The 18,588-nt window shown below is 41.2% G+C and overlaps 1 protein-coding gene across 8 annotated transcripts in view; it reads right to left on the bottom strand.

The window, feature by feature from the left end:
• Positions 1 to 18,588, bottom strand: part of TMEM232 (transmembrane protein 232) — a 263,318-nt gene that overhangs the window by 62,996 nt on the left and 181,734 nt on the right. Inside the window, exon 13 of one of the 8 annotated variants that reach the window (XM_027545464.1) lies at positions 2,277 to 2,310. The exons of the other annotated variants lie outside the window; for them this stretch is intronic. Coding sequence (XP_027401265.1) covers positions 2,277 to 2,310 — 34 coding nt within the window. The remainder of the gene's footprint in view (positions 1 to 2,276; positions 2,311 to 18,588) is intronic. 8 annotated transcript variants of the gene reach the window in all.

Raw genomic sequence — 18,588 nt, 5'->3', positions numbered from 1 at the left:
TTCTCCAGGGAACCTTCCCAACCCAGTGATCGAACCCCGGTCTCTTGCATTGCAGGCAGATTCTTTACCATCTGGGCCTCCAGGGAAGCTTCCTTCCCCGGGTGGCAGAAGCCAAAGGACCCTGGTGGGCTCTAATCCATGGGGTCACAAAGAGTCGGACACAGCTGAAAAAGCCACACTTGTGTGACTCAACAACTCCTCTTCTACCTGTGCTCTTACTCAGGGAAGCTCTGACTCATGTTCCCAGAAAGCGTGAGCTAGAAAATTCATCCTAACTTTAGTTGGAGTTGAAAAATAAAAAAGTTGGAATTACCTAAATATTCATTTTTAACAGAAGAGATGATCTAAGGTTTAGTCACACATCTGTATACTAGACAGCGGTTAAAATGAATGAACTAGATCTATGAACAACAGCATGCTGCTGCTGCTGCTGCTGCTAAGTCGCTTCAGTCGTGTTCGACTCTGTGCGACCCCATAGACGGCAGCCCACCAGGCTCTGCTGTCCCTGGGATTCTCCAGGCAAGAACACTGGAGTGGGTTGCCATTTCTTTCTCCAATGCATGAAAATGAAAAGTGAAAGTTAAGTCGTTCAGTCATGTCCAACTCTTAGCGACACCATGGACTGCAGCCCACCAGACTCCTCTGTCCACGGGAGTTTCCAGGCAAGAGTGCTGGAGTGGGCGCCACTGCCTTCTCCAACAGCGTAGGTAGGTCTAAAGTTTATAATGTTAGGGAAAAAAATTCCCATGTTAGTGAATTTCAAAAACACAATATTGAGTAAAAAAGCATATTGAAAATACATAGACATATTAGAAAAATTTAATAAAAATTTAAAGCCCTACAGAAAGGAAGTAGATTGCTTATTGACATCTAGGATAAGTAATAGACACTTGGACATGAATAATGCCCTGAAACAGAATAGTGATTAGTTCTGAAGAAAAACGGAAGGTAAATAGATGGAGAATGTACTTGCAACTTTACATTTTGTTAAAGAGAAAGAAATAATATGAACAAAGAGAATAAAATGCAGAAAGAGCTCAGGTGTCCTCAAGCTGGGCACACTCGTGCGTGTATTCTATTATCATTGATACTTAGTTCATGTTTGGCAATTTTTTTTACATATATATTTTTTACTCTTTCAATAGGCTGCTTTATTTCATTAAATCAATTTTACTTTTCTCTTTTTAAATTGAAGTTGGTTTATAATGTTAATTTCTGCTATACAGCAAAATGATTCAGTTATCCGTATATATACTTTTTAATATTCTTTTCCATTCTGGCTTATCTCAGGATATTGAATATAGTTCCTTGTGCTATACAGTAGGGCCTTGTTGCAATGCTTTAATTACATTTAGATTTAAGATTTAAATATATTAATAAATATAATTGTATAAAGGTAAAAAGAGCCTTCTAATTTTGATACCAAAGGCAGAGAAAAATGCAGGGTAATGATGACTCGTTTGACTAGAGAAAAACTGAAAATTAACTGTATGGCTAATACAACAAGAAAGACATTTAAATATACAGTTGATCCTTGAACAGCTCAGGTCTGAACCGCACGCACCCACTTATACACGGGCTTCTTTCAGCAGCAAATCCTACAGTGCTGCATGGTGACGCAGGGAGTTGGATCCTTGCGTGTGGGACCGAGCATATGGGGAAATCGTACACAGGGAAGGCTGACTATAAGTTACACAGAATGTTTGACTTCAAGGGGGGTCAGTGTTCCTACCCCCCTCACCCCCCTCATTGTTCAAGGGTCAGATGTAAATGTTTATCAGAGGAATATAATATCAACATATGGGACAGTTTAGAATTTTTAACATATCGAAAGAATTGTGAATCATTAGAAAAAGATATATAAATAGACTATCTTTTTAAAAATGGCCAAAAGACAGGAGGCTGTGGCCAGTAAATTAGAAAATGAAAATGTCATCATGCAAATCAATTAGCAAAAACGTCACACTTGCAGCTCCATAGTAATCAGAGATACGCAAATTTCAGCAATCATTATGCCATGCTTTGTACTTTAATTTTGGAAAACAAGTTAATAACACTGTGCATTAAAAGTTAATAATGCAGAGAGTGTGGGGAATGGCACATGATTTACTACTGGTGGGAAGGACAAACTGGTTAAAGATTTCTGAATGGTGGTTTGGAAGTACTTAACAACTATTAAAATACACGCCCTCTGGGAACCCTCCTACACTGTTGGCGGGAATGTAAACTGATGCAACCACTATGGAGGTTCCTTAAAATAATAAAAATAGAATTACCATGTAATCCAGCAATTCCACTCCTGGGCATATCCTGGAAAAAGATAAAAACTCTAATTTGAAAAGATACATACATCCCAGTGTTCATAGCAGCACTGTTTGCAATAGCTAAGATATGAAAGCAACCTTAATGTCCATCGATGGATGAATGGACAAAAAGATTCAGCTTATATATACAATTATACAACATGCATACATTACCCAGACATAAGGTGGAAGGAAATAATGCCATTTGCAGCAACATGGATTCATACCAAGTGACGGGAGTCAGATACAAATATCATATAATCTATATGTGGAATCGAAGATCATGGCATCCAGTCCCATCACTTCATGGGAAATAGATGGGGAAACAGTGGAAACAGTGTCAGACTTTATTTTTCTGGGCTCCAAAATCACTGCAGATGATGACTGCAGCCATGAAATTAAAAGACGCTTACTCCTTGGAAGGAAAGTTATGACCAACCTAGATAGAATATTCAAAAGCAGAGACATTACTTTGCCAACAAACGTTCGTCTAGTCAAGGCTATGGTTTTTCCTGTGGTCATGTATGGATGTGAGAGTTGGACTGTGAAGAAGGCTCAGCGCCGAAGAATTGATGCTTTTGAACTGTGGTGTTGGAGAAGACTCTTGAGAGTCCCTTGGACTGCAAGGAGATCCAACCAGTCCATTCTGAAGGAGATCAGCCCTGGGATTTCTTTGGAAGGAATGATGCTAAAGCTGAAACTCCAGTACTTTGGCCACCTCATGCGAAGAGTTGACTCATTGGAAAAGACTGATGCTGGGAGGGATTGGGAGCAAGAGGAGAAGGGGATGACAGAGGATGAGATGGATGGATGGCATCACTGACTCGATGGACGTGAGTCTGGGTGAACTCTGGGAGTTGGTGACGGACAGGGAGGCCTGATGTGCTGCGATTCATGGGGTGGCAAAGAGTCGGACACGACTGAGCGACTGATCTGATCTGATATGTGGAGTCTAAAATATGATACAAATGAACTTATTTACAAGACAGAGAAAGACTCACAGGCAGAGAAAACAAGTTTATGGTTACCAAAGGAGGAAGGAGGGAGGGGAAATTGGGAGCTTGAGATGAACAGATGCAGTCTACTGGTAAACAAGAATCTGACTGTACAGCACAGAACTCTATGCTCAGTATCTTGTAATAACCTATAATGGGAAAGAATCTGAAAAAGAATATATATAAAATGGATTCACTTGGCAATAAACCTGAAACACTGTAAATCAACTATACTTCATTAAATTCTTCTTAACTGTGCATCTTTGTGACCACAAGTCCGTGCTTATTACACTCTTGTTCTAAGTAATAAAGAAAGACTCTCACTACTTATTCATTATAAGGATATAACTTCAGCAAACACTAATTTAAACATGTATGAATTTAACAAAATATAAATGGCCAGCAAGAGGGAAATAGTCAAATGAAATGAGTAACTAATCAAGGGTTTTTTGAAGTAATTACAAATAATGCTGCAGAAAAAAAATACTTGATCATGATATGCTGCTAAGTCACCTCAGTCGTGTCCGACTCTGTGCGACCCCATAGACGGCAGCCCACCAGGCTCCCCCGTCCCTGGGATTCCTCAGGCAAGAACACTGGAGTGGGTTGCCATTTCCTTCTCCAATGCAGGAAAGTGAAAAGTGAAAGTGAAGTCGCTCAGTCCTGTCCGACCCTCAGTGACCCCATGGACTGCAGCCTTCCAGGCGCCTCCTTCCATGGGATTTTCCAGGCAAGAGTACTGGAGTGGAGTGCCATTGCCTTCTCCAGATCATGGTATATAGATAAATGAAAAATGCACATATACATGCTCAGTCATGTCTGACTCTGCGACCCCATAGACTGTATGTAGCCCACCAAGCTCCTCTGTCCATGGTATTTTCCAGGCAAGAATACTGGAAGAGGTTGCCTACTCCAGGGGATCTTCCCCACTCAGGGATCGAACCTGCATTTCTTGCATCTCCTGCATTGGCAGGCTGATTCTTTACCAGTGCACCACCAAGAAGGCAAGCTGTAAAACTCTAAAACAGTGTGTCAAATACAGCCCCACTTTTTATATGTACAGACTTCATGGTGAGTGTAATTCATTGTGTATATTTAATAGTGTGTTATATTTGGTTCGTGTGTGGGTATTTGTATACATAATGTTGAAAGAACAGAATTCTGCAGTGTATAAAAAATATATCACTTTAATTCCCTCCAGGCTCTCTTTTCCAACTGGTTTTTAGCTGGATCTAGATCTCTCCGGTATCTTAGATCAGGCCAGGCCAGGCCAGATCTAGTGCTTTATGATCACTTTAGAAAAAATATTTCTTCAGTCACTTTAGTTTTAGCTTCAGTTATTAAAATAGTCAAATTTAATGGGCAAACTTCATTAGATCACTATTGCTTAGCTTGGAAGCCGCTAAGGATGGTGGGCACAAATGACTTCTTTCTCTCCAGAAGCCTTCGCTTGCTGACCCTGGCTCCCTCCCAGGGTGGGCGGACGGAAGTAGCGGAAGTGGGAGAGGAGGGGAAGGTCAGAACGATTGCTGTTGCCCGAGCTACCCTGCCGCGGCACAGCTGCCCTCGGAGCCTGTCCGACTCTTTGCGACCCCGTGGACTGTAGCCCGCCAGGCTCCTCCGTCCATGGGATTCTCCAGGCAGGAACCCTGGAGTGAGGAGCCATGCCCTCCTCCAGAGAATCTTCCTGACCCAAGGATCGAACCCCGGACTCCCGCGTTGCAGGCGGTGCTTTCACTGTCTGAGCCGGCAGGGACGCTCCCTCGGAGCCACAGGCCTTAAACGTGCTTCCTGGAGATCCTCAGAGGGCAGGACCTCCGCGTGGCTCCTCTAGCTCCCGAGACCATCGCTGCGCCGCTCAGCCGCTGCCTTCCTGCCGTCCTGCCCGCTGAACGCCTCACTCCTGGACGGCCCTTCTCTCGACCCTGAAAAACACTGTGTGTCCTCCCGGCCTGACGCCTTTCACAAAGTGCCGAGAACGCTAAATGAGCCCCCTGCCCTGCCCTCGCGATGACGCCAGAGCAGACTCTCCCGAGAGGGCGGACACAGACCGCAGCCTCCTCCAAAGGCGTCGCGCCCCCCGAACCCCTCGTGGCTGCTGTTCAGTCACTACGTCGTCCGACTCTGTGCGACCCCGCGGACTGTAGCCCTCCAGGCTCCTCTGCCCATGGGACTTCCCGGGGAAGAACACTGAGTGGGTTGCCATGCCCTCCTCCAGGGGACCTTCCTGACCCCCCGGGACCGAACTGGCATCTCCTGCACTGCAGGCGGATTCTTTACCGCTGAGCCACCGGGGAAGTCCAGTCGTTGGCGACTAGTAATCAACCTTCCCTTTAGCTAGTTCTCAAGAAGCCCTGCATAGTAGTTCATTTCAGCATGTACATCCTTTTGGAGCCTTGCTGAATCTGAGATAGACTTACCTTCATATTTATATGGATTTAATATACACACATATTTAAATATACCTAAATGTTAGCAGGCTTATTTTACAAATGTTGTTGGCAGTTATCACCAGGAAGCAAAATTAGGACTGTTGCTTGGATATTTAAAATTTTTCTTGTTAAGCTGAAGATATAGGTATTTCTTGGTGATGGGTAAAACAATCCTAAAGAAGGAGAAATTTATGTTCAGAGAACTACGGTGCAGAAAGTGAATAATATAAACACACCTCCTGGCTTGCACACCCAACTACTGAGAATTTACAGTCTATTTGGAACTAAGTATACGTCAAATGTTCATAGCTCTTCCTTTGCCTCTGAAACTCAGATAGGAAACAAGATAGATGTTTAATGAGAAAGAATGTGCAAAACTCCACCTGGATTTCAAGACAGTATAATTTTATTTCCTTTCTATTTTCTGCTCAATGGTTTTGGCTGGTCGCCATGTAATAAAATCTTTCTTAAATCTGTTTGGCAGTCATATTTTAAGATCTAGTTTTATGTACACTAAAGAATAATATTTCTAAGGTGTCTCTTGTCATAATCGAGAGTATTTCTCATTAGCAATAATCTCAGGTATAAAATATCTAAATCACAGCTCTAAATGTACAAGTGACTTGCAAATTATTTCGTCCGTCCATCCATCCAACTATCACTTCCTTAATATTTATCGAGTGCCTAGGCCCTGTGGTAGGTTTGAGGTGTAATACATACTTATATGAAACATGGTATCTTTTCTCGAGAAACTTATTCCTCGTAGGAAAGATAAGAACTAGCATAGAAGGCATTCAGTTCTCACAGAAATACTTCGTCAACGTACTATCACACCACGATGATGCACTTGGGGCTGTGGACAAAGCTTCCGAAGAATAAAGATGACAGAGTCCTCTCGACACAAACTCTTTTTTTCCATGCTTTTTAAAAGCTCATATATTATTACGGTTTTCTAGCTTCAGTTTTCTTTTTATGTGTAATACTAAAATTCAAGAGAAATCTTATTAATATGTGTTATGAACCAAACTGTGTCCCCCACATTCATATACTGCAGCCCTAAGCCACAGCAACTCACAATGTGACTGTATTTGGAGATAGAGCCTTGAAGAGGTAAATAAGATGAAAAAGAGGTCACATAAAGTGAAAGTCACTCAGTCATGTCTGACTCTTTGCGACCCCGTGGACTATACAGCCCATGGAATTCTCCAGGTCAGAATACTGGAGTGAGTAGCCTATCCGCTTCTCCAGGGGATCTTCCCAACCCAGGGATCAAACCCAGGTCTCCTGCATTGCAGGCTGATTCTTTATCAGCTGAGGTACCAGGGAAGCCCAGAGGTCACATGGATGAGCCCTAATCCAATCCGAAAAAATTCCAACACACTAAGAGACATCAGACATAGAAGCCCACGTGAGGTCATAGTAAGAAGGCAGCAGCCTACAAGCCACGGAGAAGACACGCCTTGCTGAGCTCTTCATCGTGGCCCTGAAGTCTCTGGAACTGCCCCCTCCCAATCTGTGGTCTTTTGTGATAGCAGCCCTATGTGGTATGTGATCATAAAAAATAGACTTCATAATAAAATGACCATAAAAAGCAGATTTGTGATTAACATAGAAGAAATATGGTTGTGATGATTCCCGATCTTTTCACACAAAGAACTGAGAGTGGATGGCCTGTGATGCAGTGAACAGCCTCATGACAAGGGTATGACAAGGGTCATGAAAGAGTGTCTTGGGCTTCCCTGGTGGCTCAGTGGGAAAGAATCCGCCTGCGGTGCAGGAGACATAGACAGGTTGGATCCCGGATCTGGGAAGATCCCTCATGCCGCAGAGCAGCTAAGCCTGTGCACAACGACTGAGCCGGTGTTCCAGAGCCCAGGAGCTCAGCTACGGAAGGCCCTGCGCCTGGGGCCCGTGCTCTGTAAAAGAGAAGCCGCATTGTGAGAAGCCTGAGCACTGCAGCTAGAGAGGAGGCCCTGCTCATTGCAGCTGGAGAAAGCCCGCGCACAAAACCGAAGACCCGGGGCAACCAAACGTAAATAAGTAAATAAATGAATAAATGTTTGAAATGCTAAAAAAAAAAGAGAGTATCTCAACTCTGTGAGCATTTTCCAGATGTCACTCTTATCCCACTTTGGCCATGTTGATATTTTTCCTTAATGGCCTTTCCTTCTATGGGCTAGATGATTTGCATTTTTATGAAAAAGAATAGCTTTTAGCTTTTTAAGTTACCTTGCTTGCTGTATTTTGAAGATGAAGCTTTTAATTTTCAGATTTGTGGGCCTTATACCACCAAGAGACAGACAATGGGAACATAGATGGCCTTCACTTCAGTTCAGTTCATTCGCTCAGTTGTGTCCGACTCTTTATGACCCCACGGACTGTAGCATCAGAGAAGGCGATGGCACCCCACTCCAGTACTCTTGCCTGGAAAATCCCATGGACGGAGGAGCCTGGTAGGCTGCAGTCCATGGGGTCGCTAAGAGTCGGGCACGACTGAGCCACTTCCCTTTCACTTTTCACTTCCATGCATTGGAGAAGGAAATGGCAACCCCCTCCAGTGTTCTTGCCTGGAGGATCCCAGGGACTGGGGAGCCTGGTGAGATGCCGTCTATGGGGTCGCACAGAGTCAGACACAGCTGAAGCGACTTAGCAGCAGCAGCAGCAGCAGCAGGACTGTAGCACACCAGGATTCCCTGTCCATCACCAACTCCAGGAGCTTACTCAGACTCATGTCCTTTGAGTTGGTGATACCATCCAACCACCTCATCCTCTGTCATCCCCTTCTCTTCCTGCCTTCAATCTTTCCCAGCATCAGGGTCTTTTCAAATGACTCAGTTCTTCCCATCAGGTGACCAAAGTATTGGAGTTTCAGCTTCAGCATCAGTCCTTCCAATGAATATTGAGGACTGATTTCCTTTAGGATGGACTGGTTGGATCTCCTTGCAGTCCAAGGGACTCTCAAAAGTCTTCTCCAACACCACAGTTCAAAAGCATCAATCCTTCTGCACTCAGCTTTCTTTATAGTCCAACTCTCACATTTATACACGACTACTGGAAAAACCATAGTCTTGACTAGATGGGCCTTAGATGGCAAAATAATGTCTCTGCTTTGTAATATGCTGTCTAGGTTGGTCATAGTTTTTCTTCCAAGAAGGAAGCGTCTTTTAATTTCATGGCTGCAGTCACCATCTGCAGTGATTTTGGAGTTCAAAAAAATAAAGTCTCTCACTGTTCCCGCTGTTTCCCACTTATTTGCCACAGTCTTGTCTGAGTCTGTTCAACCCTAAGGACTGTAGCCTGTCAGGCTCCTCTGTCCATGGGATTCTCCAGACAAAAATACTAGAGCAGGTTGCCATGCCTTCCTTCATGGGCTCTTCCTGACCCAGGGATTGAATCTTGGTCTCCTGCATTGCAGGCAGATTCTTTACCACTAAACCACCAGAGAAGTCCCATAGATGGCCTCAGAAATACAAAATGGACTTATGTTAAGATAGTCAATAAACATAAAAAGGTAAGTGAAATCAGATCTACCTTTGAGAACAGTAAATTAACTGCAATGGTTTGGGTTCATTTAAAAAACTGGAAAAGGTTCTCAAAGCAAACTTGAGGCCTCTTTCAGATGTAAGGAACAAATATTTCTATATGGAATATAATATTCTAAACACAGTCAATGGAATAGATCCAACTATTTTGTCATTATGTATTTTCAAAGAGAAGAAACAAGAAATTAGTTTTCATTTTCCATTGGGAATAATGCTTGGTTTGGCTTAGATGGTTAAGCTTCCATAAGAACCTTTAACCTATCCTGCACAATGGGCCTTTGATGTATTATATAGCAGTACTTAGAAATATAGAATGGTACTATTTTCTAAAGACGTCAGCTGTTTTGCGGTAATCATTATTCAAAGTAACAAAGCTAGTTTTGTAAATGACTTAGTAAAGCATTCTGAGCAGAAATTCAAATTTCGATGTGTCATTGTGATTTTTTTGCTCAAATAATTTTATTTAATTACTATGTTTTACTTGTCAGCAAATTGAAATGTGGAACTATGCTATTAACATGATTATTACACAAACCTTTTTTGAGTATGTCAATCATACTGTCCCTCTTTTGTTATATTAACTATTACTTTCTTAGGGAAAACCAATCTCCAGCTAGTCAGAAATTTCTATTACCCCTGAACCTGAAAGTTGTTTCCTAAAACATTTATATTTTCTTTGATAAATTGCCTTCAAGGATACAACAATTTCATAATGATGATAAACCACTGTCAATTTACAACATCAACATACATCAAGTGAACTGATTAAATCTACACGCTCATTTTATATAATAGAAATACAGTCACTGCAATAAAACACTGTCATGGGATTAATGTCTTCTACTCTGAAAATGTAAGTCTTGCCTTTGGCTTGGTATTTTATGAAGCAGCAGGAGACCATTATCCTGTGACAACATTTTATTTCATTGACATCTCAAATATATTCTTAATATCCTTTATATTTATGTTCAGTTTAAAATGAGAGGATTAGACTAGGTATTATTATCCTGGAAAGGCATTCATTATTATATTCTGAATAGCATTACCATGTGACAAGTCTCAGCCATAAGATTCTCTTGGCAAGCATTGCATCTTTTATCCTTACGTATTCAAAGCAAAGCTGACTATATTCCATGCTATGAATTTTTCCCGTGTTAATCATCAGTATTCACCCACCTTTGCTGCTATATGGTACTCAAATTATGGAAATCAATCTGATCAATAAAATGTTCAGTTCAGTATCTCAGTCATGTCCAGTTCTTTGTGACCCCAAGGACTGCAGCACGCCAGGCCTCCCTGTCCATCACCAACTCCGAGAGTTTACCCAAACTCATATCCATTAAGTTGGTGATGACATCCAACCATCTCATCATCTGCTGTCTCCTTCTCCTCCTACCTATCTTTCCCAGCATCAGGGTCTTTTCAAATGAGACAGTTCTTCCCCTCACGTGGCCAAAGGATTGGAGTTTCAGCTTCAGCATCAGCCCTTCCTTCAGCATCAGCCCTTCCAATGAATATTCAGGACTGATTTCCTTTAGGATGGACTGGCTGGATCTCCTTGCAGTCCAAGGGACTCTCAAAAGTCTTCTCCAACACCACAGTTCAAAAGCATCAATTCTTTGGTGCTCAGCTTTCTTTATAGTCCAACTCTCACATCCATACATGACTACTGGGAAAACCATAGGTTTGACTAGATGGACCTTTGTTGGCAAAGTAATGTCTCTGCTTTTTAATATGCTGTCTAGGTTGGGCATAGCTTTTCTTCCAGGGGTTGAGTGTCTTTAATTTCACATCTGTATTCACCATCTGCAGTGATTTTGGAGCCCAGAAAAATAAAGTCTGTCACTGTTTCCATTTTTTCCCCATCTATTTGCCATGAAGTGATGGGATTGGATGCCATGATCTTAGTTTTCTGAATGTTGAGTTTTAAGACAACTTTTTCACTCTCCTCTTTTACTTTCATCAAGAGGCTCTTTAGTTTTTCTTTGCTTTCTGCCATAAGGGTGGTGTAATCTGCATGTCTGAGGTTATTGATATTTCTCCCAGCAATCTTGATTCCAGCTTGTGCTTCTTCCAGCCCAGCGTTTCTCATGATGTACTCTGCATATAAGTTAAATAAGCAGGGTGACAATATACAACCTCGATGTATTCCTTTCCTGATTTGGAACCAGTCCATTGTTCCATGTTCAGTTCTAACTGTTGCTTCCTGACCTGCATACAGATTTTTCAGGAGGCAGGTCAAGTGGTCTGGTATGCCCATCTCTTGAAGAATTTTCCACAGTTTGTTGTGATCTACACAGTCAAAGGCTTTGGCATAATCAATAAAGCAGAAGTAAATATTTTTCTGGAACTCTCTTGCTTTTTCGATGATCCAATGGATGTTGGCAATTTGATCTCTGGTTCCTCTGCCTTTTCTAAAACCAGCTTGAACATCTGGAAGTTCATGGTTCATGTTTTGTTGAAGCCTAGCTTGGAGAATTTTGAGCATTATTTTGCCAGCATGTGAGATGAGTGCGATTGTGCAGTCGTTTGAACATTCTTTGCATTGCCTTTCTTTGGGCTTGGAATGAAAATTGACCTTTTCCAGTCCCATGGCCACGGCTGAATTTTCCAAATTTGCTGGCGTATTGAGTGCAGCACTTTCACAGCATCACCTTTTAGTATTTGAAATAGTTCAACTGGAATTCCATCACCTCTACTATCTTTGTTCATAGTGATGCTTCCTAAGGCCCACTTGCCTTCTGTTCCAGGATGTCTGGCTCAAGGTTAGTGATCACACCATCATGATTATTTGGGTCATGATGATCTTTTTTGTATAGTTCTTCTGTATATTCTTGCCACCTCTTCTTAATATCTTCTGCTTCTGTTGCTGCTGCTAAGTTGCTTCAGTCGTGTCTGACTCTGTATGACCCCAGAGACAGCAGCCTACCAGGCTCCCCCTTCCCTGGGATTCTCCAGGAAAGAACACTGGAGTGGGTTGCCATTTTCTTCTCCAATGCATGAAAGTGAAAAGTGAAAGGGAAGTCGCTCAGTCGTGTCCGACTCTTAGCGACCCCATGTACTGCAGCCTTCCAGGCTCCTCAGTTCATGGGATTTTCCAGGCAAGAGTACTGGAGTGGGGTGCCATTGCCTTCTGCTTCTGTTAGGTCCATACAATTTCTTTCCTTTATCGTGCCCATCTTTAGATGAAAAAATCTGAGTTAAATTCCCACATTCCAGTCCATTTTAGTTCACTGATTCCTAAAATGTCAACATTCACTCTTGCAATCTCCTGTTTGACCACTTCCAATTTGCCTTGATTCATGGACCTAACATTCCAGGTTCCTATGCAATATTGCCCTTTACAGCATCGGACCTTGCTTCTATCACCAGTCACATCCACAACTGGGTGCTGTTTTTATTTTGGCTGCATCCCTTCATTCTTCCTGGAGTTATTTCTCCACTGAGCTGCAGTAGCACATTGGGCACTTGCTGACCTGGGGAGCTCATCTTTCACTGTTCCACCTTTTGCCTTTTCATGCTGTTCATGGGGCTCTCAAGGCAGGAATACTGCAGTGGTTTGCCATTCCCTTCTCCAGTGGGCCACATTCTGTCAGACCTCTTCACCATGACCCATCTGTCTTGAGTTCCATCTTGGGTTCCAAATAGGAAAAGGAGTATGTCAAGGCTGTATATTGTCACCCTGCTTATTTAACTTTTATGCAAAGTACATCATGAGAAACTCTGGGCTGGATGAATCACAAGCTGGAGTCAAGATTGCCGGGAGAAATATCAATAACCTCAGATATGCAGATGACACCACCTTTATGGCAGAAAGTGAAGAAGAACTAAAGAGCCTTGATGAAAGTGAAAAAGGAGAGTGAAAAAGTTGGCTTAAAGCTCAACATTCAGAAAACTAAGGTCATGTCATCCAATCCCATCACTTCATGGCAAATAGATGGGGGAACAGTGGAAATAGTGGCTGACTTTATTTTTCTGGGCTCCAAAATAACTGCAGATGGTGACGGCAGCCATGAAATTAAAAGACGGTTACTCCTTGGCAGAAAAGTTATGACCAACCTAGACAGCATATTAAAAAGCAAAGATATTACTTTGCCAACAAAGGTCCATCTAGTCAAGGCTATGGTTTTTCCATAGTCATGTATGGATGTGAGAGTTGGACTTTAAAGAAAGCTTAGCACCAAAGAATTGATGCTTTTGAACTGTGGTGTTGGAGAAGACTCTTGAGAGTCCCTTGTACAGCAAGGAGATCCAACTTGTCCATCCTAAAGGAAATCAGTCCTGAGTGTTCATTGGAGGGACTGATGTTGAAGCTGAAACTTCAATACTTTGGCCATCTGTTGCAAAGAGCTGACTCATTTGAAAAGACCCTGATGCTGGGAAAGATTGAAGGTGGGAGGAGAAGGGGACGACAGAGGATGAGATGGTTGGATGGCATCACCGACTCAATAGACATGAGTTTGGGTAAACTCTGGGAGTTGGTGATTTACAGGGAGGCCTGGCGTGCTGCAGTCCATGGGATCATGAAGAGCTGGACGTGACTGAGTGACTGAACTAAACTGAACTGAACGTGATGAAATGTTCCCTGGTATCACTAATTTTCTTGAAGAGATCTTTAGATCTCTAGATCACTAAAATGTTAATGAAATATTAAAAAGAGAAAGTTTTCTGACTTTAAGCCAAAATTATAACCATAAATTCAAATTCTTACTGCACTTTAAAATAGATTCCTTCCTTTCATTTTGAAATCACTGCCCTCAGCACTTTCCCACACTCTGAATTCTAAGGATTTGCCTGTGCACATCAAATACAGAACTATAATAATTACCCTAAAACTCAAACTAAGAGAAATACAACTTCATCTGAAATATGTAGGAGCTGAGGCCACTAATTTGGTTTGGATTATCCAGAAAAATGATTTCGATTCTCTACCATGTTTTGCATGTGTAAATATGGAAGCAGATTCAGGTAATAAAATGCAGAGCAATAAATGCAAAGTGCAAGACAGATAAGACCTACTGAAAATTCATTTGGGGGCCTCAGTGTTGAAAGTCTGTAAGCAGAACACAGCAAGTTAACACAATTTTCAAGATGTTAATATCACAAGACAGTGGTTTGAATTTATTGAGCTTTAAAGGTGCCAAATTTGCCTTGTTTGTGTTAGAGCACTCCTGTAACCGTATTTCATCCAGCTAATGGTATTCCAAACACTGTTTTGTCCATGTATTTATAGACATAGAAGTGTTTTGATTAAGAGCAGATGAAGATGTTGATTTTGTTTTCTCTTTGCGGTTCAAGAATAAGATAGTAAAAACCCATAGATGATATCCTTAGTTCAGACTCTAACTGCCAATAAGTCTATGGTTAGGGCTATAAAACTGTGCTAGAACTAGAAATTCTGAAAAACATTAACTGACTCTAATACACCATGGTCAAACTGCATGGCTCTGTGACTTCCCTTTTCCCCTAAAATATACAAGAATTCATGAGTCATAGCAATTTCTTTAAAGCCTAAGGTATTAATTTAACTGATTTATTTTTTAATTTAAAAAATCATTTTCTTTAGCTCAACATTATTTTGCATGCAATAATATTCCTTTCATTTTTATCATTATATAACATTTGATTATTAATGACTATACCACAGCTTACTTGTCTGATCTCCTAGCAATGAGTATTTTGGATTTTTTTATATTCAGTTCTTATTGGAATAGTCTACCAGTATATTTTGTCATCCTTTATTTAGATCCAAATGCAAGCCTCTGAGCAACTCACCCTACTAGTGTGAATAATTTAGAGATATTTCTTCTCCAAAGAAAGTAGAGTGTGATAATGAAAATGAAAAGTTACAGAATTCATATTAAGCTACTGACCACACCTAAGTAGAAGATTTGAGTTATGTTTTGTTCACTTGTTTTTTAAGAGAGTACATGGGAAGCGCTTCTCCCAGTTCCCACATTTGCGTAAGGAGTATAATGCTTTTAATGCAATAGCAGTTGTCTCTCACTCATTTTGTTTGGTATTTATAAACTCGCCTTTAACTGGTTCTCTGAAGTACGGTGCAACATGCAAAAAATAATCAACCTATTTCACAGTAGCATATACACTGCGAGTGAAGTGAAAATCGCTCAGTAGTGTCCTATTCTCTGAGATCCCCTGAACTGTAAGCCTACCAGGCTCCTCTGTCCATGGAATTCTCCAGGCAAGAATACTGGAGTGGGTAGCCTTTCACTTCTCCAGCAGATCTTCCCAACCCAGGGATCGAACCCAGGTCTCCTGCATTGCAAGTGGATTCTTTACCATCTGAGCCCCCAGGGAAGCCACTGTACTTGCATGCAAAGTCTCTTCAGTCCTGTCTGACTCTGTGCAACCCTATGGGCTGTAGCCTGCCAGGCTCCTCTGTCCAGGGAATTCTACAGGCAAGAATACTGGAGTGGGTTGCCATGCCCTCCTCCAGGGAATCTTTTTCTGACCCAGGGATCGAACCCAGGCCTCTTAGGTCTCCAGCATTGACAGGCATGTTCTTTACCACTAGCGCCACCTGGAAAGCCCAGCATATACACTAAGAAGTGTCTTTTCTCTAGCACTGAAGATTGGTCAGTATGGCAAGTTAATTAACAGTTTATTTTTCATTCAAATACCTTTGATTTATACTTGTTTTATACTTGAAATTAAAAGGTTGCTATATGCCATTTTGTCTTATGTAACTAATTAATATGCATTTAGTAGCTGTTACCTTTTAATTACTAATAAATAACTCATAATTATTTAGTAAATACATACATCTGTTCAAAGTTGGCACATGGGACTTAATTAATAGTGAATCTTAGACCTTGTATTTGTATGCAAAATTATATCCTTCATGTGATTTCAACTGTGGATTTAAAGTGTTTTTAGAAATTCATTAGAACTTCCTATTTTGCTTATAATATAAGCCTTCCAATGTTAAATTTCATTGTTCTATATATGAATGGAAAAAAAAAAACCTTTCCAGATTATTGTTTCATTGGAAAGACCAACATATACCTGGGGGAAAGCAACAGAAGTCAAGAAAAAACCCACCTGCAATGCAGGTGACTCAGGAAACACAGATTTAATCCCTGGGTTGGGAAGATCCCCTGGAGGTGGAAATGGCAACCCACTGCAGTATTCTTGCCTGGAGAATCCTATGCACGAAGGAGCCTTGCCAGCTACCGTCCACAGGGTCACAAAGAGGCAGATACGACTGATCACAGCACAGAACACAGAAGTCAGAAAAATCAAATTTCCCTTCTTAGACCTCTTACCAAAAAGCTAAACATTCTTATATAAAACACTTTTCTTTCAGCTATAGATTTTATATTTATAATGAAGACATTGCCCACCGGTTTATGGTGGTAAGATAAGGTACAGTCTTCCTCTTCCCTCTTTCTTGCCAAACCCATGAAAATATATAATAGCCCCTACTACACACACATGCACACAATAAATATGTAATTTTACGATTTTGAAAACAAAACGGGATGCATTTTGATCAGCCTATGAACTGTGAAAGTAGACATTAGCAGACTGAAGCAGAAAGCCAGCCAAAGTCCTATGTCACTGGAGTACACTTTCTTCAGAAGAAGGGACTAGCGCCTGGTGCGACTGCACATGAGAGCGAGCGAGAGATGGTCCCCGAATAACGCCTGCCAGTGGCACCCACTCCAGTACTCTTGCCTGGAAAATCCCATGGATGGAGGAGCCTGGTGGGCTGCAGTCCATGGGGTTGCTAAGAGTCGGACACGCCTGGGCGACTTCACTTTCTCTTTTCACTTTCATGCATTGGAGAAGGAAATGGCAACAGGCTCCAGTGTTCTTGCCTGGAGAATCCCAGGGACGGGGGAGCTTGGTGGGCTGCTGTCTATGGGGTCGCACAGAGTCGGACACGACTGAAGCGACTTAGCAGCAGACATACTTTTCCTTAAAACACTGTAAAGTCATTATTTATCAATTATAAATGAAATAATATGATGTTAGGATTTTGCCTCAAAATAGACTGGGGTTGGCAGGAGAGAATGTGCAGTAGGATACATAAAGCAAGATTACCAAAATTAACAGCTACTGAGGCTAGAGGTTGTGTAAAAGGGGACTAATTATACTATTCTCTCCACTTTTCTATATGTTTTAAATTTTTCATAATGATAGTTTGTAAAACTATATCCACAATAGTAAAAAAAAAAGTCTAGAATTAAAGCCAACAGAAGATGAAGCAATATTTATGCTAGAAATTTCAAGACTTTTTGAAAATTATTTTGAAATCCCTGATTAAGTGAAAATCTATACTATATTCATAAAGGGTATACTTAGTATCATAAAGGAATAAAATTCCCCAAATTGATTGATAAACATAAAAATCTAAAGCAAAATCCCTAGAAACTAACCAACTTAATTCTAAAATTTACACAGAAGACTACAGCAAAACAAAAACATTGCTAAAGAAGAAAGTAGGAGGAATTGGCTCAAAAAATGTAAACACTGGCTGAATTTGTAGTAAGTAACTAAAATGACATATTAACAAAGGGATAAATTCACAAATGGAATAGATCAAAAGGCCCACATAAATTTATTGTCTACATGGAAAACTGATATCTGTTTAACATACATTGGAGAAGGCACTGGCACCCCACTCCAGTACTCTTGCCTGGAAAATCCCATGGATGGAGGAGCCTGGTGGGCTGCAGTCCATGGGGTTGCTAAGAGTCGGACACGCCTGAGCGACTTCACTTTCTCTTTTCACTTTCATGCATTGGAGAAGGAAATGGCAACACGCTCCAGTGTTCTTGCCTGGAGAATCCCAGGGACGGGGGAGCTTGGTGGGCTGCTGTCTATGGGGTCGCTAAGAGTCGGACACGACTGAGCGACTTCACTAATATACAGCAGAGCTGATAGTGTGAACGGAACAGCGTTTTTGATAAATGGTGTATGAATATTGGCTATCCAAATGGGAAAAAATCTCTAGATTCCTACCCCACACCATAACCACAAATTCTTTAATGACTTAAATACAAGACTTTTTAAACCTTTGGTAGAAAATACAGCAGCATAATTTTTATGATATAGGTGTGGGGAAGCATGCTTTATTATAAGGAATAAATTCAAGCTCAATAAAATTAAGAATTTATGTTAATTACTAAATAACATAACAAGTATGAAAAAGCAAACTACAATTCAGCCAACAAAATGTATACACCAAAAGAAAAATGGGCAAATGATAAGAATAGCCATTTCAGAAGTTATCCAATAGATAAATACACAAAAATAAGTTAAAATTAAACCCATTAACAATTACTATAGT

The sequence above is a fragment of the Bos indicus x Bos taurus genome, chromosome 7 (genome assembly GCF_003369695.1).
Source record: "Bos indicus x Bos taurus breed Angus x Brahman F1 hybrid chromosome 7, Bos_hybrid_MaternalHap_v2.0, whole genome shotgun sequence".
Lineage (NCBI taxonomy): Eukaryota > Metazoa > Chordata > Mammalia > Artiodactyla > Bovidae > Bos > Bos indicus x Bos taurus.
The sequence above is the reverse complement of the archived record's forward strand: the minus strand, read 5'-3'. Positions and strand labels throughout refer to the sequence as shown.